The 24,385-nt window shown below is 34.2% G+C and overlaps 1 protein-coding gene across 1 annotated transcript in view; it reads left to right on the top strand.

Annotated features, from left to right (window-relative positions):
* The window catches only part of LOC139162530 (uncharacterized), a 46,550-nt gene extending 26,612 nt beyond the window's left edge, over positions 1-19,938 (top strand). Inside the window, exons 9-12 of the mRNA XM_070742985.1 lie at positions 6,971-7,129; positions 13,366-13,513; positions 13,704-13,847; positions 18,899-19,938. Of these exons, the coding sequence (XP_070599086.1) occupies positions 6,971-7,129; positions 13,366-13,513; positions 13,704-13,847; positions 18,899-19,353 (906 nt within the window). The 3' untranslated portion in view covers positions 19,354-19,938. The remainder of the gene's footprint in view (positions 1-6,970; positions 7,130-13,365; positions 13,514-13,703; positions 13,848-18,898) is intronic.
* The last annotated feature ends 4,447 nt before the right edge of the window (positions 19,939-24,385 follow it).

Genomic DNA, 24,385 nt, shown 5'->3' with positions numbered 1-24,385 from the left:
ATGTATCAATATCTTCAGATTTTCAGTACATTGGAAGCTTGGTGGAATAGAAATAAGCATAATTTTCTGAGTAGTGGCATGCTATAAAACATCTTTTCTAATTTTATTAAGCAGCATTTTAAAGAAAATGAATTAATTTGAATAAATAAAATCCCCACTGTTCTGGCAACATTTTTAGAAACAGATTTTCTAACATAGTGCAAATTTTGCAATGGTCTTGACATTTTCAGACACCAGTACACTTATAAACTGTTAAAGCGTGTTCAACATCTGCTCCTCTAGAAAAAAGGACTATTAGTAAAATGTGTAAGTTGAATCTTTCTGCAAGATGCAATTTTAGTGTTTTATCTTAGTGTACAAACAATATAAATAAATATCTCCTCAAAAAGATTAGAAAACTTTCAAAATGTTCCATTAGATTCTTATGGCATTGAGATAAATTAGTGTAAATATGTTGCTTTTCTTTCAAGACAGTAAATTTAACTCTTTATGCAGATTAAAATCTTTAATTAGTCATAGTAAACTTAGATGTCTCTCAAATGAATAGCGTTCAGGAAAACTATGGTAACCTACTTTGAAATATTCCTAATGATTTTCATTTATCCTTGAGTTTTTAGCAGATTCATGAAAGTTTTATAGCCAAACTTTAATTGAAAAATGCTGCCAACATAGAATTAAAATGGCTCACTTTCTTATTTCATTTGTTTTTATTAGATAATTCGGGATGCAAGCCAACCATTGTTAATTTTGTGGTTAACTTATATATTGAATATAAAGAATTTTAATTCTCAAATAATATTAGTTAAAATTGTATTGCATTACTTTCTTTAAGAAATAAAATATTTTTCAATAAATATAATTTTGCAGTAATAAACTTTCTAACATATATAAAATAATATAAATTAAGAAAAGGAAAAGGACTTAATCTTGTAATTGGTTTTTGAGGAATAAACATTTGTAGGATTTATATAGACATTGCTTTGCTGCAATATATTATAATCTTATATTTTTGGTATTTTTATCAGTACTAAAATTTATTTTAACAAAATCTTTGTTGAGTAAGAATTTTGAAAACAGTTTTGCTTGAATTAGCTTATTTGGCAGAAATGTATTAATTAATAATTAAAATAGACGTAGATCTAATTATCTCTAATTTGACTTTTGAATGTAACAACAACCCTATATGAGCACACAAGCACCTAAATTCTCTAGAGGGTTAGGGACAGTTATTTATGGTGTTAGTAAGCAAGGACATTTAGTGCCTGAGGTTAGTGAGAGATTGGTAAGTGGGTGACTGTGATGAATTATTTAAGAGTCTTTTATGTTTTCTTCCCATGGAGATGGAAAGGAAAAAGCCTTGATGAAGTCTCATGAATAAACCTACATTCTCTAGAGTATCAGAATCAAAGGCAAAGGAATCAGGAATTGACATTTGATGCTTTCTGGTCCTGGGTTGATTGGCAATATAACAAGATTCATTGGATTCTCCATTAAGTGTACCATTTTAGCTAAATTATATCATAAAATGACTTGATTTGCATCTACTCAGATACACAATCAAGCATGTATTTATAAAACAATTTGTTACATTGCTGTGGTACTAGAATGTAGCAGATGTTAAATTTTGTTCCTTTTATAAAAATTTCTTACATGCAAATCAAGGAACAGTCAGAAATATGAAAATAGGAAATATAATCTGCATGTAAGGAGCAGTTTTAAATACTGTCAATTCTTTTGGAACAGAAAAATAGGGATCCCAAATTCTTTCATTTTGTTGTGTTGTACAGATCGAGCCATTTCTCTTTAGTGTTCTTTCCGGTATACTGTACTTTGGTTGCTTTAATCTTTTTTTCATTACTCCTAGGGTTAATTATAAGATTTGTTGGAAATTCTTCTTTAGCTGGGAATTAGATCATGAAATCTGTGATAGGACTATAGTGTCTAGACAAAACCACAGGAGTATTTATTCTACAATCTCAGCAGAGCCAATAGACCTGCCATTTAAAAGTGCTAGAATTTCATAAATATTTAGAAAGGGTGTATAAATGTCACCATCCTCTTTATGTATCTATGAAACATAATAATAGCTATGATGACTTAGTTTAAGGTTCAGGAACTCTGACTATTCTATAAATTAATTCATTTTGACTTCTAAAAAGGATTCTGAAAATAATTGAAATAGAGTTTTCAAGGATATTTCAAACTTAAAAGAGTTAAGAGTTATTTTGGGATTCAATTCAGGAAAGACTACTATATGTAATATAAACATAGTTTGGAAAGAAAACAGCAGTGGGCATTTTGCGTTAGCTGAAAATATTTTTATTCACCGAGTTTTGCAGTCATCTATATTCACACATGTACATCTCCTATTTCATTATTTTCCCCTGCCCACCGAAAAGGATGGTGACTTCCCAGAATTAGACATAGTGTAGACATAGTGTAGAGGCCTACTGTAGATGAAAGAAAAATTGTACACGGTACCTTCAACAATGGCAAATCCATGCTTGTTGCTAAGACATGGATGTGTAACATGTTGTCAGTTGATGCTCTTAGGAACTGGAGTCTTAATACAGCGAATGGAAATTGAGTGTGGCAGTAAATATTAGCAGATCCCTCCAGCTGCAATTTTGCTCTATTATAATAGAAGAAATGTTTTTTTAAGAGCCAGAAAGTAATATATTATATGCAATCTCTAAAACAGTATTTCAGTTTCAACAGTATTATATAAATGTTATATAAAATATTTGTATTAATAACCCTACACTTTGGAAGTGATTGGTCATTATGTGGATATGTTGTAAATTGCCCAAAGTTATTCTGTGATAAGATGGGTGGCTAATAAATTTTACAAATAATAATGACTATAATAAGGTTCTTTTGTTACTAACAGCTTTATTCATAAATAGGCCAGTAAGTGTCTATTTTATCCAAATATATCAAAATATAAGGCAATTATCAATGTTGAAACTTTTAAACAGGATAGATATAACAATACAATATAATCAATTATTACAGGGCATAAGCACCAACATCAGAAAGAATCCAACATAAACAAAATTGAAATTAAGGTTTCTTTAAACAAATGAATGTAATTACTTCAGTTTAAAAAACTAATGAATCTTAAATTTGCTGGTTATACTTATATTTGTGTAAATCTAAACTCACTGAATTTTATCTCATCTCTAATCTAAGAAGTATCTAAGTCATCGATAAAGATATAGAAAACTACCAGGACCAAAACCTGTGACATTCCTGTTCAATAACTCATTCCATTTTAGTGAGAAACTATTACGGTAATCAGCATTCTTTAAATACTTTTTAAACTACTTTGGGCCCACCTAATAACGTGTGTTACCCAGTTCATATTTAACTAATGTACTCAGAATAATAAGGGGCTTTGCAAAAACAACACCACATTCCTGTGAACTGCTAAGGAAGTTATCCTTACAAAACTGAAATTAGATTAGCATTACATTGCACAAATCCTTTTAGATTTCTAGCAAATATTGTATTTTTTCAAGGTTTTTTAAAAAATTAGTTCTTTGTTGTTTCTGAATTCTTCTTTTCTCCTTTTTGCAAACAGGGATATTTGCCGTCCTCTAGACGTCTGGACATACTAAATCATTTTCCAAGAGTATTCAAAAATAATGAATAGCCATGCTATCAAGTAAATTCCTTCAGTACCCTAGGTTGTAATTCATCTGGTTCTGAAATTTGGAGTTATCGAAAGCCAATATATATATATATAGGTGTTTTCTAACAGTGTCTCTTTCAAGTTCAAACTATCGTCTTTTTTCAGCCAGTAGCATCTGCAGGAACTTGCTGGTTTCATCAGAATGATGAAAGCAAAGTCACACTGCAAGGTCAGCCCCTTTTGGGTGAGCATGGAAGGTCACAACACATAGAGAGGGAGTGGGACTTGCATAGTGATGCTATGCTATCATCCTGGTTCTTTCCTCCCAATCTTACCCAAATATGGCTGTGTGCAATTTACTTCTCACAATTGCCCAGGTTAATGCATTCATGATTGCTAAGAGTTGAATTGCTCTGCCTTTTCTTTGCCTTTGGGCAATTTCCTGTTATTTTTATCTAGTAGCTATATATGGTTCCTTTTTTCTCCTTATTTTGAATATAGGTATACGATTTTATTTTTTATTTTGGTTACCCTTCATTAACTTTAACTTGTTTTGATCTACAAATGTGCTACCTACATGTATGATAACTTATTAATCTCTACTCTTTTTTGGTGTGTGTCTCTATGTACACACACACATTGATTTAAAGATTCTTACAAAGGTCCTTGTGCAGATATATTGGCTTTTACATTTCTGTCATATCAGGAATTATTTTATACTGTGCTTTTAATTTCCCCTATATTTGGAAATTTCGCCATTTTGAGCTTTTCTTACTTCAGCTTCTTCTACCAAAACGTACCACTCACCATCACTGGGCATTGAAATTTGTTTCCTGAAATTATTTATGTTTCAAACTTTGTCCTTTTTAACCTAATTTACTTAAATTGGCATTTAAGCCAGTTAAAGTTGGCTTCAGTTGGACCTGCATATAACTGCTGTAATTATATCAGCATGCATTTTACATTTGTCTTTTTAAAATCAATCATTACATGAACACTTTTCCTATTTGTTATGAACCATTCAGGAATAGTTGATTTCCTATGTATTTTTAATTGTATTTATAAGTTGTCCTATCCAGTTAAAAAATGCCAAAGAAAATGGTAATGGAAGACCATTTTGAGTAAGAAATAATTCCATGGTTTCTGCTTTATTAATTTAAACTAGAGTCCTCATTGGAAAAGATGCTCATGATTAGATTGTGTAATATTAGATATTTGTAAATAAAGATAAATAATCAAACTAGAATAATTATGAATATAAAATCCAGACTTATTAGAAGAAGCAGATTCCCAAGGGATAAGATATGGAAATAAAAGATAGTTGCTAAACTTACAGATCAGAATACAGGATATTACATGGTTTCTTTTTCTAATGTGAATGCTGTTTTCTTTAGTCTGTAGATGGCAGTAATTTGTTACAATAGCGGTACGCTAAGGCTTTCCAATTTAAGCAGTGATTTTAATGCCTTGGTAAAACATATACATTAAAATGTGTTGTAGAAACCATTGTAATTAGAGCTCAATATAATTCAGTAGGTTGACTTGAATATAGAAAACCTAGGTTTTTGTTAATATATTGTATTTTAGGCAGCAAGAAGCAGGCTGTTATTTATCCAGTCCCCAAGCTTTATCTTTTAAAAATAATGCTAATATTGACTTTTGGAAAGTAAAATATTTCAGTGAGCTCTGAATGTTAAAGCTTGGTTTATAGGAAAAGACTTGGTTTATGGGAGAACTGAGCCTCCTACCCTCCTTAAACACAGTTGTATTATAGTGAATTCTTGATTTTATTTATTGTGTTGAAGAGAAATGCATATATTTATATTGTTTTATAAAATTATATAATATTTATATATATATTGTAGAAACTACTTTATTTTTATTTTAAATTATATTGCCAAAGTGTAGTTATTGGGATACCAATATACTCGCTGATAAACCCAACGATGGAGAATCTGACCCTGGAGGTTTTAACCAAAATACTGTGAAAAATACCACTCCTTATATTGTACAATATTATTGTATAACTTGTGCATAAGCTGAATTTAATTCTTGACTTGTCCATGAGTATATGTATTATTTCTTGAGGTTAGTAGTAAAAACCCTGCAGACCATGTTCAGAATCTAAGTACCTGGCAACCTGCTTCCTATTACAGCATCCATTTCTTGAGGTTAGCAGCATCCCAGAAATGTTCTGGCAAAGTTCTTGATGTTGCTATGATCAGCTAGGGTGACTTTATGGTGTGAATGTGTGGTGTGGTGTGAGAGGGAGGTAAGTAAGTAAGTGAGGGGTAGAGTGTGTCAACCTGAGAGGGAAGTAAAGGGCATGAGGGAAGTAAAAGAAGATAAAGAAAAGGCATAAACACTGATATTGAGTCAGGTACAGGTAAATATTATAGGGATCTGATGGTGGGCTCTAGTTGGGTTCTCACTATTTGAGAGTGCTCATGACATCCAGCTCTCATGACATTCACCTTTTTTATTAGGTTACCAGCTCCTCAACATCTGTCCTGGCATTAAAACTAAAATCTAGATAGATCCAGAATGATCTTCTTATACTGTCCTCCCTGCTGTTCAGTGTGCCTTCCGTCCCCTGTCCAATTGTCTCTCCTATATTTTATATATCTTTTCTCCCATTCATATATCCTTCCTCTACTCTTTATTGATGTATTCTATTCTCATATCTCTTCTTCTATCCCTTCCCTGATATTTACTACTACACGTTTTTATTCTCCTTAACTTTCAATTTGTATTGGACAAAATAAATAAAATGAATGAATGAATGAATAAATAAATAAATAAATCTCTGCCCTTCCTACTGGATACTATTGCCTGCCTGATTCTGGTGACCCCATGGTTGTTTCGGGAATTTCAACTTGTTGCCACATAGAGTTGAATCCTGGGAAAGTCAGCATTTCACAACCACCATGGAGCTGAAAGACTGATTGTACTAGTGGTTGGACTTTAGGTCTGGGTTGTTGTTGTTGCTGTTTTTCTCAAAACAGTTGCAGTGTGATCTGGTAGTAGAGGATTTTATCATCCGCCTGTTGTCATGGTCTAATAACTTGATTGTTTTTTGGGAGGCAGGGAGATAGGCCTCCCCCTCCATGCGACTTATGGACCCTGCTCGGTTCCAGAAGGATTTTAAGGTTATCCTTGAGAATCTTTATCATAATCTGGAATGAGTAGACGTAAAAGCTTCAGACTGCATGGCTTCCATTGGACCTTTTCCTCTGTGCTCATCATGATCTAGGGTTTCCCATGTAGGTGTGTGTGTGTGTGTGTGTGTGTACTGGGCAAAGCACTCCTTTTAGTAGTTTCCCAAATGTTTTTCAGGACGTTTTAGAAAATTCCCTGAGCCAGGAGTTCACTGTGGAGAATGTGCTTGCAACACTTCCAGCATTTCCTAAGGGTGCCCCTCAGCAGCGGGCCAAGAGAGCAGTAGATGCCTTTGTAAAAGCTCAGAATTATTCCAGGCAAATGTCAATGCAGCAGGTGAGTAGATGTCAGCTTTTTATACTGAAAAGAAAAAAATGAATTTTTGTTGTACTTTGCAATCACTGGGTATATTTTTCTCCCTACAGTCAGTCCTCAGCTTAAGATCAAATTTATGATGAGCCTTCCCAGGCCTACTTATGATCCAAATTTGAAATTCCAATGGCTGCCTGTCCCCTGTCTTGTGATTGCATTTGGTCACTAGACAACTGATCCACATTCACTGCTATTGGCAGCATCCTGCAGCCACATAACTACAAATTTTATATATATTTCTTTTGATTTCCAGCAAAAAACAGTCATTGTAGACAATTGATTCATTTAACGGTTGCTGCAAAAGTTGTAAAGGTGTGTGTAAAAGTGGCAGTCTACTTAACAACTGGCATGATTTACAACTATAATTCCACGCGCAATCGTTGTTATAAATCAAGAACTACCTATAATGCTTGAAAATATTCTGTTTCTTTAATAAAGTATCTATGGCCTCCCCACTATTCTAAGGTTTGTCTGATGAGTTGCACATCATAACATAGGTAAGATAAAACAACTTGCAATAAAATGTATAATAATTCACACATTAATACAACAGTGACCATAACACAAGGATGGACAATCACCAAATATTATGAGGCGTCTCTGATTGCTGACATGGAAATGCATGAGTAAGAAAGTAGACCTTCCTCAGTACCAAAAAGACAGTAATATTCAAATGTTATTGTGAATTGTGATCTCCCATAATGCTCATTTTTTAATTCTAGGACTGCTGTTGAAAGCTCATCCCTAACAGAATATCATTTATCTGTAAATGTATATTTTTCAGTGATCAAGAAACAATTTGAATGGAACCTAGATATTGTATGAAAAACAGTAACAATATAACAACACTCAATAAATTAAATCTTGAACTTTGGCACCACAGTTAGGTCAAGGACTTTCAATTCAGTTTATTTTATTAATTTATTTAGATTTATAAGCTGCCCCTCTTCTGACAGACTCAGGACAAAAAGTTATGCTTGTAGTCACCTTTTTCCTTTTAGAAGGAGAACCAAAACCCATCACTGTAGCCCATGCAATAAATAACATAAAGTCCCAAAGTCAGGTCTTGATATCCTTAATGGAAGGAATCTTGGGGAGGACTGAGAAAAAATGTTACAAAAAGCTTGAAATGTGCCAGTAATGTTAGAAAAGTCATTGCCTGTCCTGTAATAACATAGATAAAATAAAGTAGAAGGTTTCCTCTCCTGATTCAGCAGCTCTTTTGTATCCTTAAAAGGTAACTTTGAAGTAACAGAAATGTGATGCTGCTACTTTGAATATACACAGTTGGATATGTTTACATGAAATCATGCTATAATTTTAGTTACACAAATGCCTATCTATCTAGGCACTTCTAGTTGTTCATTATTACCTATTGCTATAATTTAAATAACGTCTAATGTTAAATTGTTTATTTGAAGCTGAGACACAAAAAATAAAGTTTGGACTTATATATTAAAATACCATTAGCTAGCCTCTAGAGTACCTTATAATTACAATAATAATGTCTTTAATTATCCATTAATAGATAAGAATTGAGACAATCTGTTTAATGTAGAGCTAACTGGATTAATATATATACAGTATATATATATGGGGAAAAGTTGATAGCTGCTAGCACTGTTCTAAAGCTATTTACGTGAGAAGTTGAAAAGTACTAATAAGTTAGGGAAAGCATTGCAGAGCAGTACTTTTCAGGGGGTTTTTCAGTGCTTTTATCTTCAGTTGTTATAGGTGTACTTTTCGTCTGTGTAACTGGGTACCGGTTGTCTTCAACTTAAAACAGTTTGTTTAGTTACAATGGTCCTGAAAAAAGTAAGCTTTTTTTCCACACTTATGACTGCAGCAGCATTGCCATGGTTGCATGATTTACATTCAAATTCCTGATAACTGGTTCATATTTATGACGGTTGCAGTGTTCCAGGGGTCATGCGATCATATTTTACAATTCTTTGACAAGCAAAGCCAACAGAAAAGCCTAATTCACTTAACAGCTGTGTTACTAATTTAACAACGGCAGTGATTCACTTAACAACAGTGGCAAGAAAAGTCGTAAAACTCACTTGACAAATTTCTCACTTAGCAACATACATTCTGGGCTCACTTGTGGTCATAAGTTGAGGACTACCTATATCTTGTGTGTGTGTATCTTGTGTGTGTATGTTTCTGCATATATAATTCAGAGGACAACTTTACATAATTTCTCTCTAACATTCTTTTAGGTTAGATTAGAAACAGTTTAAAAAAGTAAAATACATTGATTTATTTGTTTATTTTTTATGTGAAAATCTAGCATGCAAGGTGCAGACTACTTCTAGCAAGACAGACACTGTCAGGATAGTATCTTTGGGATCGAGTTCACTGGAGTTTTCTAATAAAAAAACCAATCTGCTCTTCGTTCAATTGTTTTGTCTTGGAACCATTTTATCTTTTGTCTGGGAAATACATTAGATCACTAAAATAATCTGACTGCTAGCTCAATGAGATGGCCAATAACCCTGAAGTCAAAATTGTCTCAGACTCATTTCATAATATTTATTTTTCCATAGACTATTGGATTCTCCCTGCGGGCAAAGAAGAGAATATTTAATGACTTTCTGCAAAGAACGTGTCTCTATTTTTCTCTTCTGTGATACCTTGATGATATAGTACTGTGTATTAGTAGCAAGTTGTATTCAAATTTAAACTTAAATTCCCGGTGTGTTTATATTATTCTACTGCCTGCATTTAATTCCATCTCAAGGATTTCATTAATCTTGTATAGTGAAAAGTATTTTCAACAGAAATGGAATAAAGATCAGTCTACCAAAAAAATAAAAATAAAAATCACCCAATAAATTGTACTTTACAAAGTATAATTTATTTTGTTGTAACATTCAACTCTCTCTCGTCAGTTATACAAATTGAAGCAGGAAAGGAAAATATTGCTCCTTAGAATACAAATGACTCTTGCCATATAAGTCTTTTCTTGTGACCTTGTAAAGCAAGCTATTAAAAAGTGTAATTTTAAAAGATTTAGGGAAATGTTGCATGGAATTCTTTTTGAAGCTTCTTGTCAAATATTCAGACTTCCTTCTTTATATATTGTTTGGGCAATATTGTCATGTTTATGGATTAAAGGTATTGGGTAAAGACAAATACTACCAGCTAGCACCTCAGAGGTTTGGTTAGTAACTGTTATCTGCTAATTCATATAGTGAAGTTGAATTTTCGTTCACGGAGCTTGTGGGTTGGTTCCTGAATGTTCCCGAGTTTAGGGGATGTCAGTATCAGTGTTCTTCTGTTTATAAGGGCTTCATGTGTTTGTGTGTCAAGTAATGTTTTTGTGATAGGTCAACTGTGAGTCATCAGTGGTCTTGTGATGGGTTCTTGTGATAAAGAGATTACATCAGATAAGGGTCACAACACAGAAATCATTGGCCATGCTACCACCCGCCATGGGATTGGGTGGCATAGAAGTCAAAATGAATAAATAAATAAATAAATGTTCATGAGCTCATCAAAGCTAGAAATATGGTATAAATGGCAGAGGAAAAGTGGAATAAGGGTATCCAGGCTATCAACGTTATATGTATTGAATATAGGGGATGATGTTAATTTAAGTAGAATCATTAAAGTATTAAATAGTAAAGGGATAACGAGAATTGAACAATTATATGAGAAAGATGGAAGAGTCAGCAGAACTCGATTGGAATGGTGGATTGGTAAACAGAAATGGTTGCAGATTAATGCAATAAGTACATATTTAAATAAAAGTGAGAATAAAGAAGCTTTCTTACGAGAAGAAAATTGCTTAGAAAAAATAATAAGAGAAAAGATAAATGAGAGCAAAGCACAAGCCGGCAATATATACAGAATGCTATTGCAGATGGAAGAGGAAGTAACAAAAAGTTTGACAAGATGCTGGCAAGACGATTTACTAATAGATGAAGGGGAAATGAAAGAAATAATAGAAAATATATATAAGATTAAAAATACGAGAGTTAGAGAGATGAGAAGGAAAATTTTACATAAATGGTACTATACACCAGTACAAATTGCACACTTCCAGGGAAAAGAGAAGGGTAAATGTTGGTATGGGTGCCAGGAAAAGGGAATTTTTATACATATGCTCTGGGAGTGTGCAGAAATTCAGAAATTTTGGAATGTAGTGCAGAACGAAATTAACAAAATGTTAAACATTAACTGGATAATTACAAAAGAAATAGCAATTTTAATTAAATATAGGGAATTAGGAGAATTCAAGGAAATCAAAGCCGCAGCATTGGAAAGTGCCCAAGCGGTAATGGTATTAGGTTGGAAAGATTCTACAAAATGGACATTAAAAAATTGGTACTGGTACATGGTGGACCACATACATTTTGAAATTATGGAAATAAGATTAAACAATTTTGATGAGAATAAATTGGAGAAGTTGATGGTGCGATGGAATAAGGTAAAAGATTATATGTTAAGTAGAATCTGTGATGTAAATACAAAAAATAAATTGCAATCACTCTTTTAGTAATACTTGACACAAGATAGAGCCAAGGAGTAACAGATAAATAATTAAATCTTTTTTGAATCCTCTTATATGGGTGGCGGGGGTGATGGGGTGTGTGTTATTGTTAGGTGATGGGCACATGCACTGTGCACTGTTATATGTTTGTTTTATGTAATTTTTTTTAAAAATCAATAAAACTTTATTTAAAAAAAAATGAGCTCATCAAAGCTTGTCACTTCACAGGCAATTCCATCAATAAACACATTGACCTACAACCAGCTTACAAACTCCTCAGAATCTAAATCAACTGCACAGACAACCAAAGGCAGCGCCGACCCTCCACCAACCCACACAACCTCACACACCAGCAGTTCACCTGCCAATGACCCTGATCCTGATGTAATCTTCTTATCATAAGACCAATTGCAAGATTCACTAATGACTCACAAGTGACTCATCCCAAGACCCTCACTTGACACACCACCCTTGTTCTTGTAAACAAGAACACTGACATCCACTAAATTCCACTGAAGATGTTTGTTTGTTTGTTTGTTTATTTATTTATTTAATTTATTAGATTTGTATGCTGCCCCTCTCCGAAGACTTGGAGCAGCTCAACAGCAAAGCACAGTACAAATCCAATGATTAAAAACAATTTAAAAACCCTTAATTAAAAGCACTTATACACCCCAAACAAACCATACATAAAACGAGATGGCCAAGGGGAATCAATTCCCCCATGCCTGGTGGCAGAGGTGGGTTTTTAAGAGTTTGCGAAAGGCAAGGAGGGTGGGGGCAGTCCTGATCTCCGGGGGGAGTTGATTCCAGAGGGTTGGGGCTGCCACAGAGAAGGCTCTTCCCCTGGGTCCCGCCAGACGATATTGTTACCTAGCCTAGTAGTGAAATGTTAAAAAATCAACCCACAAGTTTAGAGAATTAACCTGCAACCTCATCCTACATCCGAGCTACAGCTATTTGCTGTTATTGCAAATTCATATAGTAGCCATCTATACCATTTCTTAAACAACATTAATAAGATAGCGCTGTCTACTTTCCTGATTTGATTTTCCTGATTTTTAGTAAGAAATTTAAAAGGACATAGTTATATCTTCATTTTTTCAAGAATGGTATCTTTCAGAATTTTTTCTTCAATTGACAGAGAGCACAAACAATTGACCCCTGCATAATCTACAATATAGCTTTCTTCATACAAATACAATTTTAATCAAGTTGAAAGTATAGTTAAGTTAAGGAATTGGGTCTGTAATATAACAAAAAACAACTAAGCTTAGAAAGAGATTTTTTTGGGTTGGGTGGGGTGTACTTTTAAGTTCATCTAATTTTGAGGTATCCCAAATCTGGATATGGGAAATTTGATACATTTAAAATTGTGATTTGGTTATATTTAGGATGCTAGTAATATGTTTGAATGAGATCTTTAGTAACAATTGTAAAAGTGTTCCATAATACTATAACACTTAATTACAAAAATATGATCTACAACAGAAAAAATAGCAGGTTAGCCTACACTCTACAGGTCACTCTACAGTCTACACTGTAATGCATTTTATAGAAAGAAATTGCATATTTTATAGAACTAATGGTTGTTGCATGTAGCTGTTGGTTTGTGTAATAATATATATGTAATTATATATATTCTTTTTGCTGTTTTTGAGAGTGATTTCTAATTTCAATCATATTTGTTGCTCTTTTTTAGATACTTGCCTTGCAAGCTGAACTAAATTTCCACAGAAATTTATATAATCTTCAGGTTAAATATATTGAAGCTGTATTTGATGGGATAAAGCATGCATACCATGCATTTCAAGATAATGTTGCTGTGGTTCTTTGTTCCCCACTGCAAGGTAAATGAATCCAGATCTGGGAATAGCAGGATCAATCACATACAGGTTTTAAGTACTAATGTATACTGAGAATGCATTTAAACATCAATCACCTGAAAACAATTCAAATGTATTAACACATATGTCCATTCTGTATGATATTTTTGAGAAAAATCTCTAGGAAATTGTCACTTTCCATCTCTTAATGCAGATGTGTTTGCTTCTTACACAAAACTTAAAACTGGAGCCTCAGAGGATGCTTTGCGAGACTTTCTCACTGCTTTTAAAAACAATTCTGAACAAATCCAATATGCTATCGAAACTTTGACTCCATCAGCAAGTCAGCAACGGGAAGGTGAGAACTTGTACTGCATTTTGTTGTGGTTTTCTGTAGTGAAAAATGATTAATAAGAAAGCAGTCTATAAACATCCTCATCACTCTTCTTGATCACATTTCAAATTGTTACACTGGTTTACACTTATGCTTATGGTAGGATTTTCCACATGGGGTTGACTTGAATGGCTTTCATGGAACTAAGAGGGGGGGAATCTATAAATATTTGCAAGATAATACAAAACAAGGGGGCTTTGGACTCCCTGATCTGGAAATGTATTAGCAAACTGCTATATTACAATGGATAATGGACTAGATACAATTTAGCAATAAAAGAATACTAACACTGAAGGAACATGATCTATAGGTTGGATGGCATGGGTCCGTATGGGACAAAAAACATAAAATACACTTCTATTTCCAAAATCATAAAGATAATCTTTATACAAAATATGAGATAAAATAAAATATCAATATTACAAAGAAATTCTGATGGTTCTCCAGTATGGAAGCCATTATTTACACAATAGACAAACACAAAATGATTAGATATGCGGAAATCTTGGATACACAAGGAAACTTAAAGGATATTGAAACCCTGAATCAACAAGGACCTAAAATTGACTGGTGGCCGTATTATAAGATTAGATCTAGATTAAAGGAAGATGAAAGGAAATTTGGAATAGCAAACGAGAAATCAGAATTAGATAAAATCTTATTGGGATCTGGTGAAAAAATGATAAATAAAATTATAAATATTTACTAAATTACAAAATGGAGGAAGAAATTAAGGGTAATATGATTAGTTGGGCCAAGAATTTTGAATGTAACATAAATTTGGATCAATGGGAAAAAATTTGGAGTAAAAATTATAAATTAACCAAAGCAGCTTCATATAAGGAAAACCTTTACTATAGATAGCATCTACCACTAGCAGGTTTGGCTGAAATGTATCAAAATATGAATATCAAATGTTGGAAATGCCAATACAAAAAATGGATCATACTATCACATGGGTTGGATCTGACCAATAATCAAAACATTTTGGAAAAATACATATCTGGCTCGAAGAAATAACGGAACAAAAAATTAACATTAAACCTGAAGTATTCTTAATAGGGATATTGGATCAAAACATAGAAAATAAATATTGGTATATTATATTGTATATTCTGACAGTGATGAGAATATGCCTGGCACAAAATTGGAAACATTATTATTATTATTATTATTATTATTATTATTATTATTATTATTATTATTATTTAGATTTGTATGCCGCCCCTCTCCGCAGACTCCAAACATGGAGATGTCTGTCCCATAACATAATTATTTAAAAAATTGTAGAATGTGCAGAATCAGATAAATTTACAATAGAACTAAACCAAAAAGAGGACTCAGAATATTTTGAAGTTTGGAATTTATTGTACAATTGGTTGGAAAGGAAGAATAAAAAGAAAAAAGATGATGTATACATATATATATTGATGTTCAGTTAAAGAATGACCATAGGATTTCATAAGTTTGGATATAATGGATACATATATTTGAGAAAGGAAATTTAGATGCATATATTAAAAACTGTAAAGGAAATACAGTTTATATAAACTATATATAAATGAAAACTTAACATTAAGACAATTTACCATAAAAGTACCAAGGAGTTTTATATTTATATTTGTAAATATATTGTTCATTTTGTTTAATGTTTGTTTGTCCTTTTAAAATGTTTTTTAATGTTTATACTCAATTAAAAAAAATTTAAAAGGGGGGGAATCCCCCCTCCCCTCATAAGAGAGTCAAGGGAAAAAGCCACTTCTCCAAAATAGACTAGAAAATATCCATCTTCTCAAGTGCTCAATTCTTTATTAATGGGAAAAAACCCTCGAAGGAAACAAAATTCTCCCAAGATCCTTGCATCAGAATTAGTGTCACAATTAATTACAAGGATAGTCAAGAGATGCAGTGTAGCATTTAATATTAGTCTATCTTTAGTAAGGTTAACCATATACAGTGTTCCTTAAGGTAAATTTGACCCCAACCTAATAGTTACTTGATACATGGAAACGCGGCCAATGCTTTCTAATATTTGGTTCATAAGCATGCTTTCCTTTTGGAGAATGAATCATATGCATGTGTTAAGTGGAATTTATTTTCTCTCTCTCTTTTTTAAAATAAAGTTTATTAAATTAACAAAGGGTAAATGGGGGGGGGGAGGGGAAGGGGGGGTACATAGATTCAAAATGGGTAAGGGTATTTATTACATGATAATATATTTCAAAATATATGTAACAAAAATTCAATATTCACATTTGTATCTTATTACAATCAATAATTCATTTATCTATCTTATCATGTTAATTAAAACCCATAAAGATAATAAATGTTAGTAAGAATAGTGGAAGACGTATTTGTAGAAAGGTAAGTAGAAAAATAAGATTAGAATTATATAAAATATTTAGCTAAAGAAAAGTATAGGGAGTAAGAAAAAAAAGTTAAATAAATGGGGGAGGGTAAAGGGGAAATCTGCGTAAATAGCAGAAGTTATCAGGAGATACGACAAGGTATATTGATAAATTATTGGGTGTATCAGTAATATATCAGTAATGAAAAGAAAAGAGTGAATAAAAAAAATGCTTTCATGTTGGAGAATGAATCATATGCATGTGTTAAGTGGAATTTATTTTCTCATATGAATAGTATAATGAAAACAGAAAGCACGTCTATGATTAAAGATGAAGTCTATAATACATTGGCACAATAGATGCCTCCAAACAAATAATATTTTGACCATATCCTCTTGCTTAGAAAAGGAATTAGTCACAACTGCCAAAGTGAAAGAGTGGTTCAGTCTGAGATTTAGGCACATGTAACAATCAGCATTGTCTAAAGCAGTGATGGCGAATCATTTTTGGCTTGTGTGCTAAAAGGGTGCGTGCGTGCTAGCGCGCGCATACCCACATCCATGCCTCCCTATGCATACACACAACCCCCACACTGTCCCCATGAGCATGCACACAAATCCTCCCCTGCTCACACACACACCCCACTCCCCCCCCGGGCATGTGTACAGACCTCACTGAAGCCTCCAGACACCTGAAGCCTGAAGATGGTGAAAAATGGCCAAATGGGCCAACTGGAAATTCATTTCTAAATTTCCAATTGGGCTGTTTGTTGCCATCCTCAGGGTTCAGGAGGCTTTCCTGAAGCCTAGGGAGAATGAAAACAGCCAAAAAGGCCGAAAATCAGCTGGCCAGCATATACATGCATGCGCGCTGGAGCTAACATAGGGTCTCAGATATTGCTCCATGTGCCACCTGTGACACACATGCCATAGATTTATCATCACTTGTCTAAACCATATTTGGATGAATCATGATGATACCAACTTCTTGGCCCAAGTGAAGTGATATAGTTAAGACAATGCACTAGAGAAGTTGAAACCAAGAACTAACATAGTTAATTCTCTCATTTAAAACTCCTTTAAGTTTAGGACTTTTAACTTTTGCAGGTAAAAGAGGTTTTTTCAAAGGCATAAACCTAATAACAATGCAGGAATTGAGCCAAGAAATTCGGCCTATGGCAAAATCCCAAAGACTGTATCTAAAATCTGTTACGAATAGTTCTCAATTTACAACAATTTGTTTAGTGATTGCTTGAAGTTACAATGGCACTGAAAAAAGTGACATGACTATTTTTCACACAACCATTGTAGCACTCTCACATTCATAGAAACATAGAAGACTGACGGCAGAAAAAGACCTCATGATCCATCTAGTCTGCCCTTATACTATTTCCTGTATATGTGTAAAATACTAGGATCACATGATGTTAAGTAGACAGACAAAGATAGGTAGATGAATATCTGCTGAAATGGTACTGTCAGAGAAATATTGTCAGGAATGAAACATACATAGCAGTGATGGTGAACCTTTTTTTGCTCAAGTGCCAAAAGGGTGTCTTTCGCAAGTTACTCAAGACCCACCTGTATTGCCAGGAATGGGGAACTAAGACATCTTCCCCAGGCTTTTTAGAAACATAGAAACATAGAAGACTGATGGCAGAAAAAGACCTCATGGTCCATCTAGTCTGCCCTTATACTATTTCCTGTATTTTATCTTACAATGGATATATGTTTATCCCAGGCATGTTTAAATTCAGTTACTGTGGATTTACCAACCACGTCTGCTGGAAGTTTGTTCCAAGGATCTACTACTCTTTCAGTGAAATAATATTTTCTCACGTTGCTTTTGATCTTTCCCCCAACTAACTTCAGATTGTGTCCCCTTGTTCTTGTGTTCACTTTCCTATTAAAAACACTTCCCTCCTGAACCTTATTTAACCGTTTAACATATTTAAATGTTTCGATCATGTCCCCCCTTTTCCTTCTGTCCTCCAGACTATACAGATTGAGTTCATTAAGTCTTTCCTGATACGTTTTATGCTTAAAACCTTCCACCATTCTTGTAGCCCGTCATGTGATCAGAATTCAGATGCTTGGCAACTCATGCTTTTATGAGGGTCCTGAGATCATGTGATTAACTTTTGTGAGCATCTGACAGGCAAAGTCAGATTAACATTACAACAATGTTACTAACTTAACAACTGCAGTGATTCACTTAAACAACTACGGCAAGAAAAGTAATAAAATGGGGCAAAACTCACTTAACAACGGTTAGCAACAGAAATTTTGGGCTCAATTGTGATCATATGTATAAGGCATATTCAGTATATTAACCTACTGATGACTCTACTAACATCTCTAAGCAGTTGCCGAATATGTTTCTAGCTTTAATTGAAAATGAAGGATAACTATAATACATTTATTTGCTTTAACAAAACAAAAGAATTATGTAGCATTGTAGCAGTTGGCATCTACGGAGAGGGGCGGCATACAAATCTAATAAATAAATAAAAGAAATCTGTTTTTTCTGCATTGAGTGTAAACCAATAAACTGGAAAATAGTTATTACTAAAGCTATTTAAAACTATGTATGTATTCAAGCAGCTTGAGAGCAACTGCTGATTTAAACCATGGTGCTACAGTGTAACCCTCTGCCTTCTTTTAAAAGGTGATGAAGCCCTGTCAAAATTTGGGAGAGAGTTTTTCCTATCTTTAGAACTGTCACTCAAAGCCTGTGGAGAACAACGGGATAAAGCAGCCAACGAAATGGGAATCTTACAGATGGAACTGGATCAGGCTTTAGAAAAGCTTCGGAATTTAAGGGAACAAAAGATGAAAAAATCATTGACCATTCAGCATTTTCCTAATTGTGAAGACATTTCAACCACAAGTTGCTTGAATGTAATTTCCCAAAAGTGTGAAACTCATTTCCCATCTAATTTTCTTCCAACCAGACTTAACCCTTTGCTAAAACAAGCTTCTGTTGCAGAGAAAGAACCTACCAATTTGCTCCCCAAACAGAGATTGGGCAATTCTGATGATACAGTTATTCAGCAGAAGGGAAAGAGCCTCCATAGGAGCAAAAGTATGAAGGCCACTGAAAGGGCAGCATGGCAAGATTAGGTCCTTTTGCATTTGTTACGGTTTGTACCGGGAAGCCCCACGGTACAAAAATGATTGAGTGGGAGTCAATGGTCTTCTCAGTGCCACTTCAATGGTTATATAAAACTGTTTGGGAAAGGAAAACATTTGATATGTTAAAGCAATTCACACATTAATGTCAAAAGACATAGCAGTGTGCTCAAAGATCACATATCTCTGAAGATATGTAAAAGCATTAAGTTAAATCTGTGAAATGTGAATGACCCAGACAGCTTCCTTGAAGTTGAAGGCCAGAGCCAATATTTATGGAACGTAGTAATATATAATGTGTGTGTGTATGTGAATATGGGAGAGATATACGCATACACACAAATATACATGCATGCATGTATTCATCCATTCACACACACATACACACACACACTTTTCATATACAATTCCATCTGTCAATTTTTCAAGAACCTCCAGAACTGTATATTAAAACAGCCACTGAATTATTCAGTGTTAAGATTTGTTAGATATAATGTATGTATATGTAGGAAGATACAAACGTCGTCACTTGGAAGGGAAATGAATACCCACAATAAAAGGCTTTTTTTCTGTTTAGTCTAAGAGTCCTGTCCCACACTTCATTCTTTTACTCACATTCTTATTAAATGAAGTAGATGGAAGATTTTGTTAAGTGACATTCAAAGGCTGAGTAGTCTGCAATCATAGGAGATAGCTATGCCCATGGACAAATAAGTGCTACAGATAATAATATTTTCAACTGGATCCACTGCTTTTCTGTAGAAGGCATGTTCCTTTACTATTGTCTTTTTATGAAATTAAAATTTTGCATTTTATTATAAATCAAAAAACATTTCTTCATATGGTTCTAATGGGCTAGAGAAATATAGTCACTCTCTTTGGCATATTCTCTCTTAAATCATGCTTGAAAGCAACATTAATCAAGATGCTTAATGCGAGGCCCAAATAAAATCTTCAAGATATTCTAACAATTTTAACTAATATATGGAGATTTTTAAAAATAATCAAAACATTATAACTTTGAAAGATTAGGGATAACGATCAGATACTTTGTGATTTTATTTTGATAGCCATAAATGAATAGTAGTGATTTTGTAGATGATAAATAGATGAAGATATTTCTTCATTTATTGTACACCAACTTGAGCTAATATAATTAGATATGTGCACATAGCTTGCACATAAATAAAAGGAATTAGATGGATTTATTTTTAATTGGATTCAGTGGAATGTTAAAAACATTTATTTGTTCAAACAATAACCTAGAGCTACAATGGCGCACCTATGGCACATGTGCCACAGGTGGTACATGGAGCCATACTTACTGTCACACAAGCCATTGCATGCTTGCTATCTGATTTTTGGATCATGCGGAGGCTCTGGGAGGGCATTTTTGGACTCCAGAGAGCCTCTGAGGGGTGCGGGAGGCCATTTTTTGCCTTCTTCAGGCTCCAAGGAAGCCTTTGGAGCCTGGGAAGTCTCTTTTTTATCCCAAACATACCTGGATATTTTACTATTACTCACATGGTTTGGTTTCTATGTCCTTTGAATAATGATTTTGGCAACCAATCACATGGAGGATACTATTAGTATAACAGAAGTAAAGTAGAAAAGTGTAGATTGATTTATTGGCGTTTAATCTTTTGATGAGTTGCTGCAAAAGAGGTTGCATTTTAATTTGCAAACTAGAGCCTGGACATTCAAGAATCCAGGCTTTAAGTTCCACATATAGAAGGATTGCTTTAGATTTTTCATCTAATTTAAAGGTAAACATGTGCATCCAACAATCCAGCTTGTGGCTAAGACCCCTCTTCAGGCTATATACAACATTAAATCCAGCTTCCTGCTAGATACATTTTTAAAAGAAGAGAATAAAAGGAAACAGGTGTAATTGCTAAATATGTCTGATGACTCTTATGGACCATCCCAGGATATGATAGCATGATCAGGCTTTCATTTTTGACCTGATGCTTGCGGGCAAAATTACATTTCATTAACTGATGGACTTTTGGGAAAGTGAACAGTTTCCAGAAAGAACATGATTGTTCCGGATTTATTCAGTACTGGCTTTGTTCAAAGCTGAGCCAAAGATGGAATATGTTTCTAATAGTTTGTATGTTTGGGAAAATCCTTCATGGGAGAAACAGTTTGACAAGAAGGATGGAAAAAACAGACCAATTTGGTCACGGCTCCCATGTTCAATACTATCAAAACCATTGAATAGTCCTGTGTCCATTGTACTGTCAACCTATATCGATTTCATTCTAAACACAACTGTAAATAATCATTGTTCTAAAAGATTACTTGGAGCTGGCAAGAAGTAATGTAAAATAGAGGAGAATAATACTTTCTAGGGATAAACTAAGACAAAATCCCTACCAATCCATGAATAGAAAATCAGAACCAACTCCCTCCAGAGATTAGAACTGCCCCCACCCTCCTTGCCTTTCGTAAACAACTTAAAACCCACCTCTGCCGCCAGGCATGGGGGAATTGCGATCCTCTTTCCCCCTAGGCCTTTACAATTCTATGCATGGTATGTATGTATGTATGTTTGGTTTTTATATTAATGGATTTTTAATCATTTATAATACCAAATTACTATTGTACACTGTTTTATTGTCGCTGTTAGCCGCCCCGAGTCTCTGGAGAGGGGCGGCATACAAATCTAATCAATCAATCAATCAATCAATCAATCAATAAATTTGGTTTCTCAAGGCAGCAATATTAAATCAAATTTCTATCACAATATGGCTAATATGCCTAATCTAAATACTTTAGCTAGAAAATGCAAATGCAAAATGTTCTATTTCCCAAACTTGATCTTCCAAAGGGCTTTGCTTGAAAAGTACCAGCTGAACAGATTACCTGCTCCTTTTTAATATGATTCTTGGCCTTGCTACTACACAGACTTACAATTGGAATTCATTTGATTTTTATATTACTATTACAAAGATCGTTTTTTTCTTCTTCATGGCTTACTAAGAGGAGAACTGAGACCTACTGCCAACAGTCCTTACTTCATGCTTTACAAGTCTTTATAATCCTGCTGGTTTTCTGTGAATAATATATAAGCCTCATCTATTCTGGGTTTTCAGGACCTCAGCCACCTACTATTCCTCTGCTCCACATTTAATTGGATTGTACTTGTGTCCTGTCCCGTCCCCCTGCCCCAATCTTTAGATTACCTTTAGATTTAGTTTACGACAAATATTTATTTGGAAATTATTGACTTTAACTAGTACAAATTAAAACCAAAGCCTCTATAATTTCATTAGATATTTTAATCAGGAAACTCTCTTAAAAAGAAAAAAGAAAAGGGTTGATGCTACTTCCTCTGTCATTACAGTCATTTCAATAAAAGATTACAAATCATTAGGATTTAATTAATTTGTATATTGGAAACATGTGTCTGGATACCAACTTAATTTAGAGCAATGTTAACATAATTAATTTTCAAAGGATTCAAACTGTTTTCTTTGAAAATCATCCACACTCCACAGCATCCATTTTTAATAATAAAAACTGCTTTGCTTTTGAATTTGTTTCCTTTGAACTTACTCCAGAAAAATGATATTCAGTCCCAGTCATTCTAATTGTATGATACAGGTTTATGGAAAGGTAGTACAATTAATTACATGTTAATGCCATATTATGATAATAGCAAAAATCTGTTTTGTGAAGGAACACTATTAGTTACACTGCATTTTGCATGGACAGATATAATTTTGAAATCAGGTAGTTTTAATGCAGCTTTTATAAGCTATCTGCTTTTTTCAGACTCTTCTAAATTTATTTATAGGCAGCGGTGGACTACGAGCCAGAACGCTAAATTATGCTCGCTGCGGCAGCTCATAAGTTCTTGCAGGGCCAGTGCGATTTTGCTGCTGTACCTGTGGAGGTAGCAAAATCGCGCACGAAGCCGCAGGTAAAACCTCACCGAAACACAGGTGCAATTTTGCTACCTCCACAGGTACAGCTGCAAAATCGCACTGGCCCTGCAAGAAATTACGAGCCGCGGCAGCGAGCACAATTTAGCGTTCCGGCTCATAGCCCACCGCTGTTTACAGGCCTTTGTAGCAGATCTCTGTGTAGTGTGTGTGTTTGTGCATGTGTGTTTTCATTTTTGCAAAACACAATATAGGTATAACTTCAACATATTTGATTTGTGAGCAGATGTACAGTGTCTGTTTTAATTAGCACCTTGGATAAGCTAGCCTCTTCTAATTTGCTTATCTCAATTAGCTAATTATTTTCCACTATTGTGTTAATATATACTGGACACTTAACAATGAACTTGATTCTCAGTAATATGTAACCTTTGTTGTGTCTGTGTGTCAGTATGTCTGTGTGTGCCATTGAGTCAAACTGGCAACTGCCTGGACTAAGTCCCTGAAGTTTTCTTGGCAACATTTTTCAAAAGTGGTTGGTCATTGCCTCCTTCCTAGGACTGAGAGTAACTGGCTTGGCCTAAGGAAGAATTAGATCTCCCAGTCTCAAGTCTGATTCATTAACTACTTAAGCAACCTTCCTTTGCTGATGCGTAGACTTACTATTTTATTCTAAAATATACAGGCTTATTTCCCCCAAAGGCATTTAAGTAAAGTGGATGGGGGAGAGAAAGAGAGACAAAGGGAGGGCTTTAAAGGTGGGCTTTAAAAGATGACCAACAAAGGCAGGCCCTTGTGGGTGGGTGGCCATAGTGAGCCTCTTCTGCTGCTCTCCACATGCACTGCAGAAGAGGTGGAAGGGGGGCCTCTTATTGAAGAACCTAGAACAATTTAATAAAGCTTTATTGGTTACTTTTATTCTGGTGTTTCTTGTCCATTCTTCTGGTATCTGAACTTGCAGCTTCTATAGGTGGCAATACCAGTTAGCTGTTAGAACATAAGAACATAAGAAGAGCCATGCTGAATCTGGACAAAGCCCACCGAATCCAGCATTCTGTGTCACACAGTGGCCCACCAATTGTACATGGGGATCTTGAGCAGAAAGAGAAGGCAAAACCTTCTCTTTCCCTTGA

This window comes from Erythrolamprus reginae, chromosome 2 (genome assembly GCF_031021105.1).
Source record: "Erythrolamprus reginae isolate rEryReg1 chromosome 2, rEryReg1.hap1, whole genome shotgun sequence".
NCBI lineage: Eukaryota > Metazoa > Chordata > Lepidosauria > Squamata > Dipsadidae > Erythrolamprus > Erythrolamprus reginae.
This window is presented reverse-complemented; position numbering and strand designations above follow the sequence as displayed.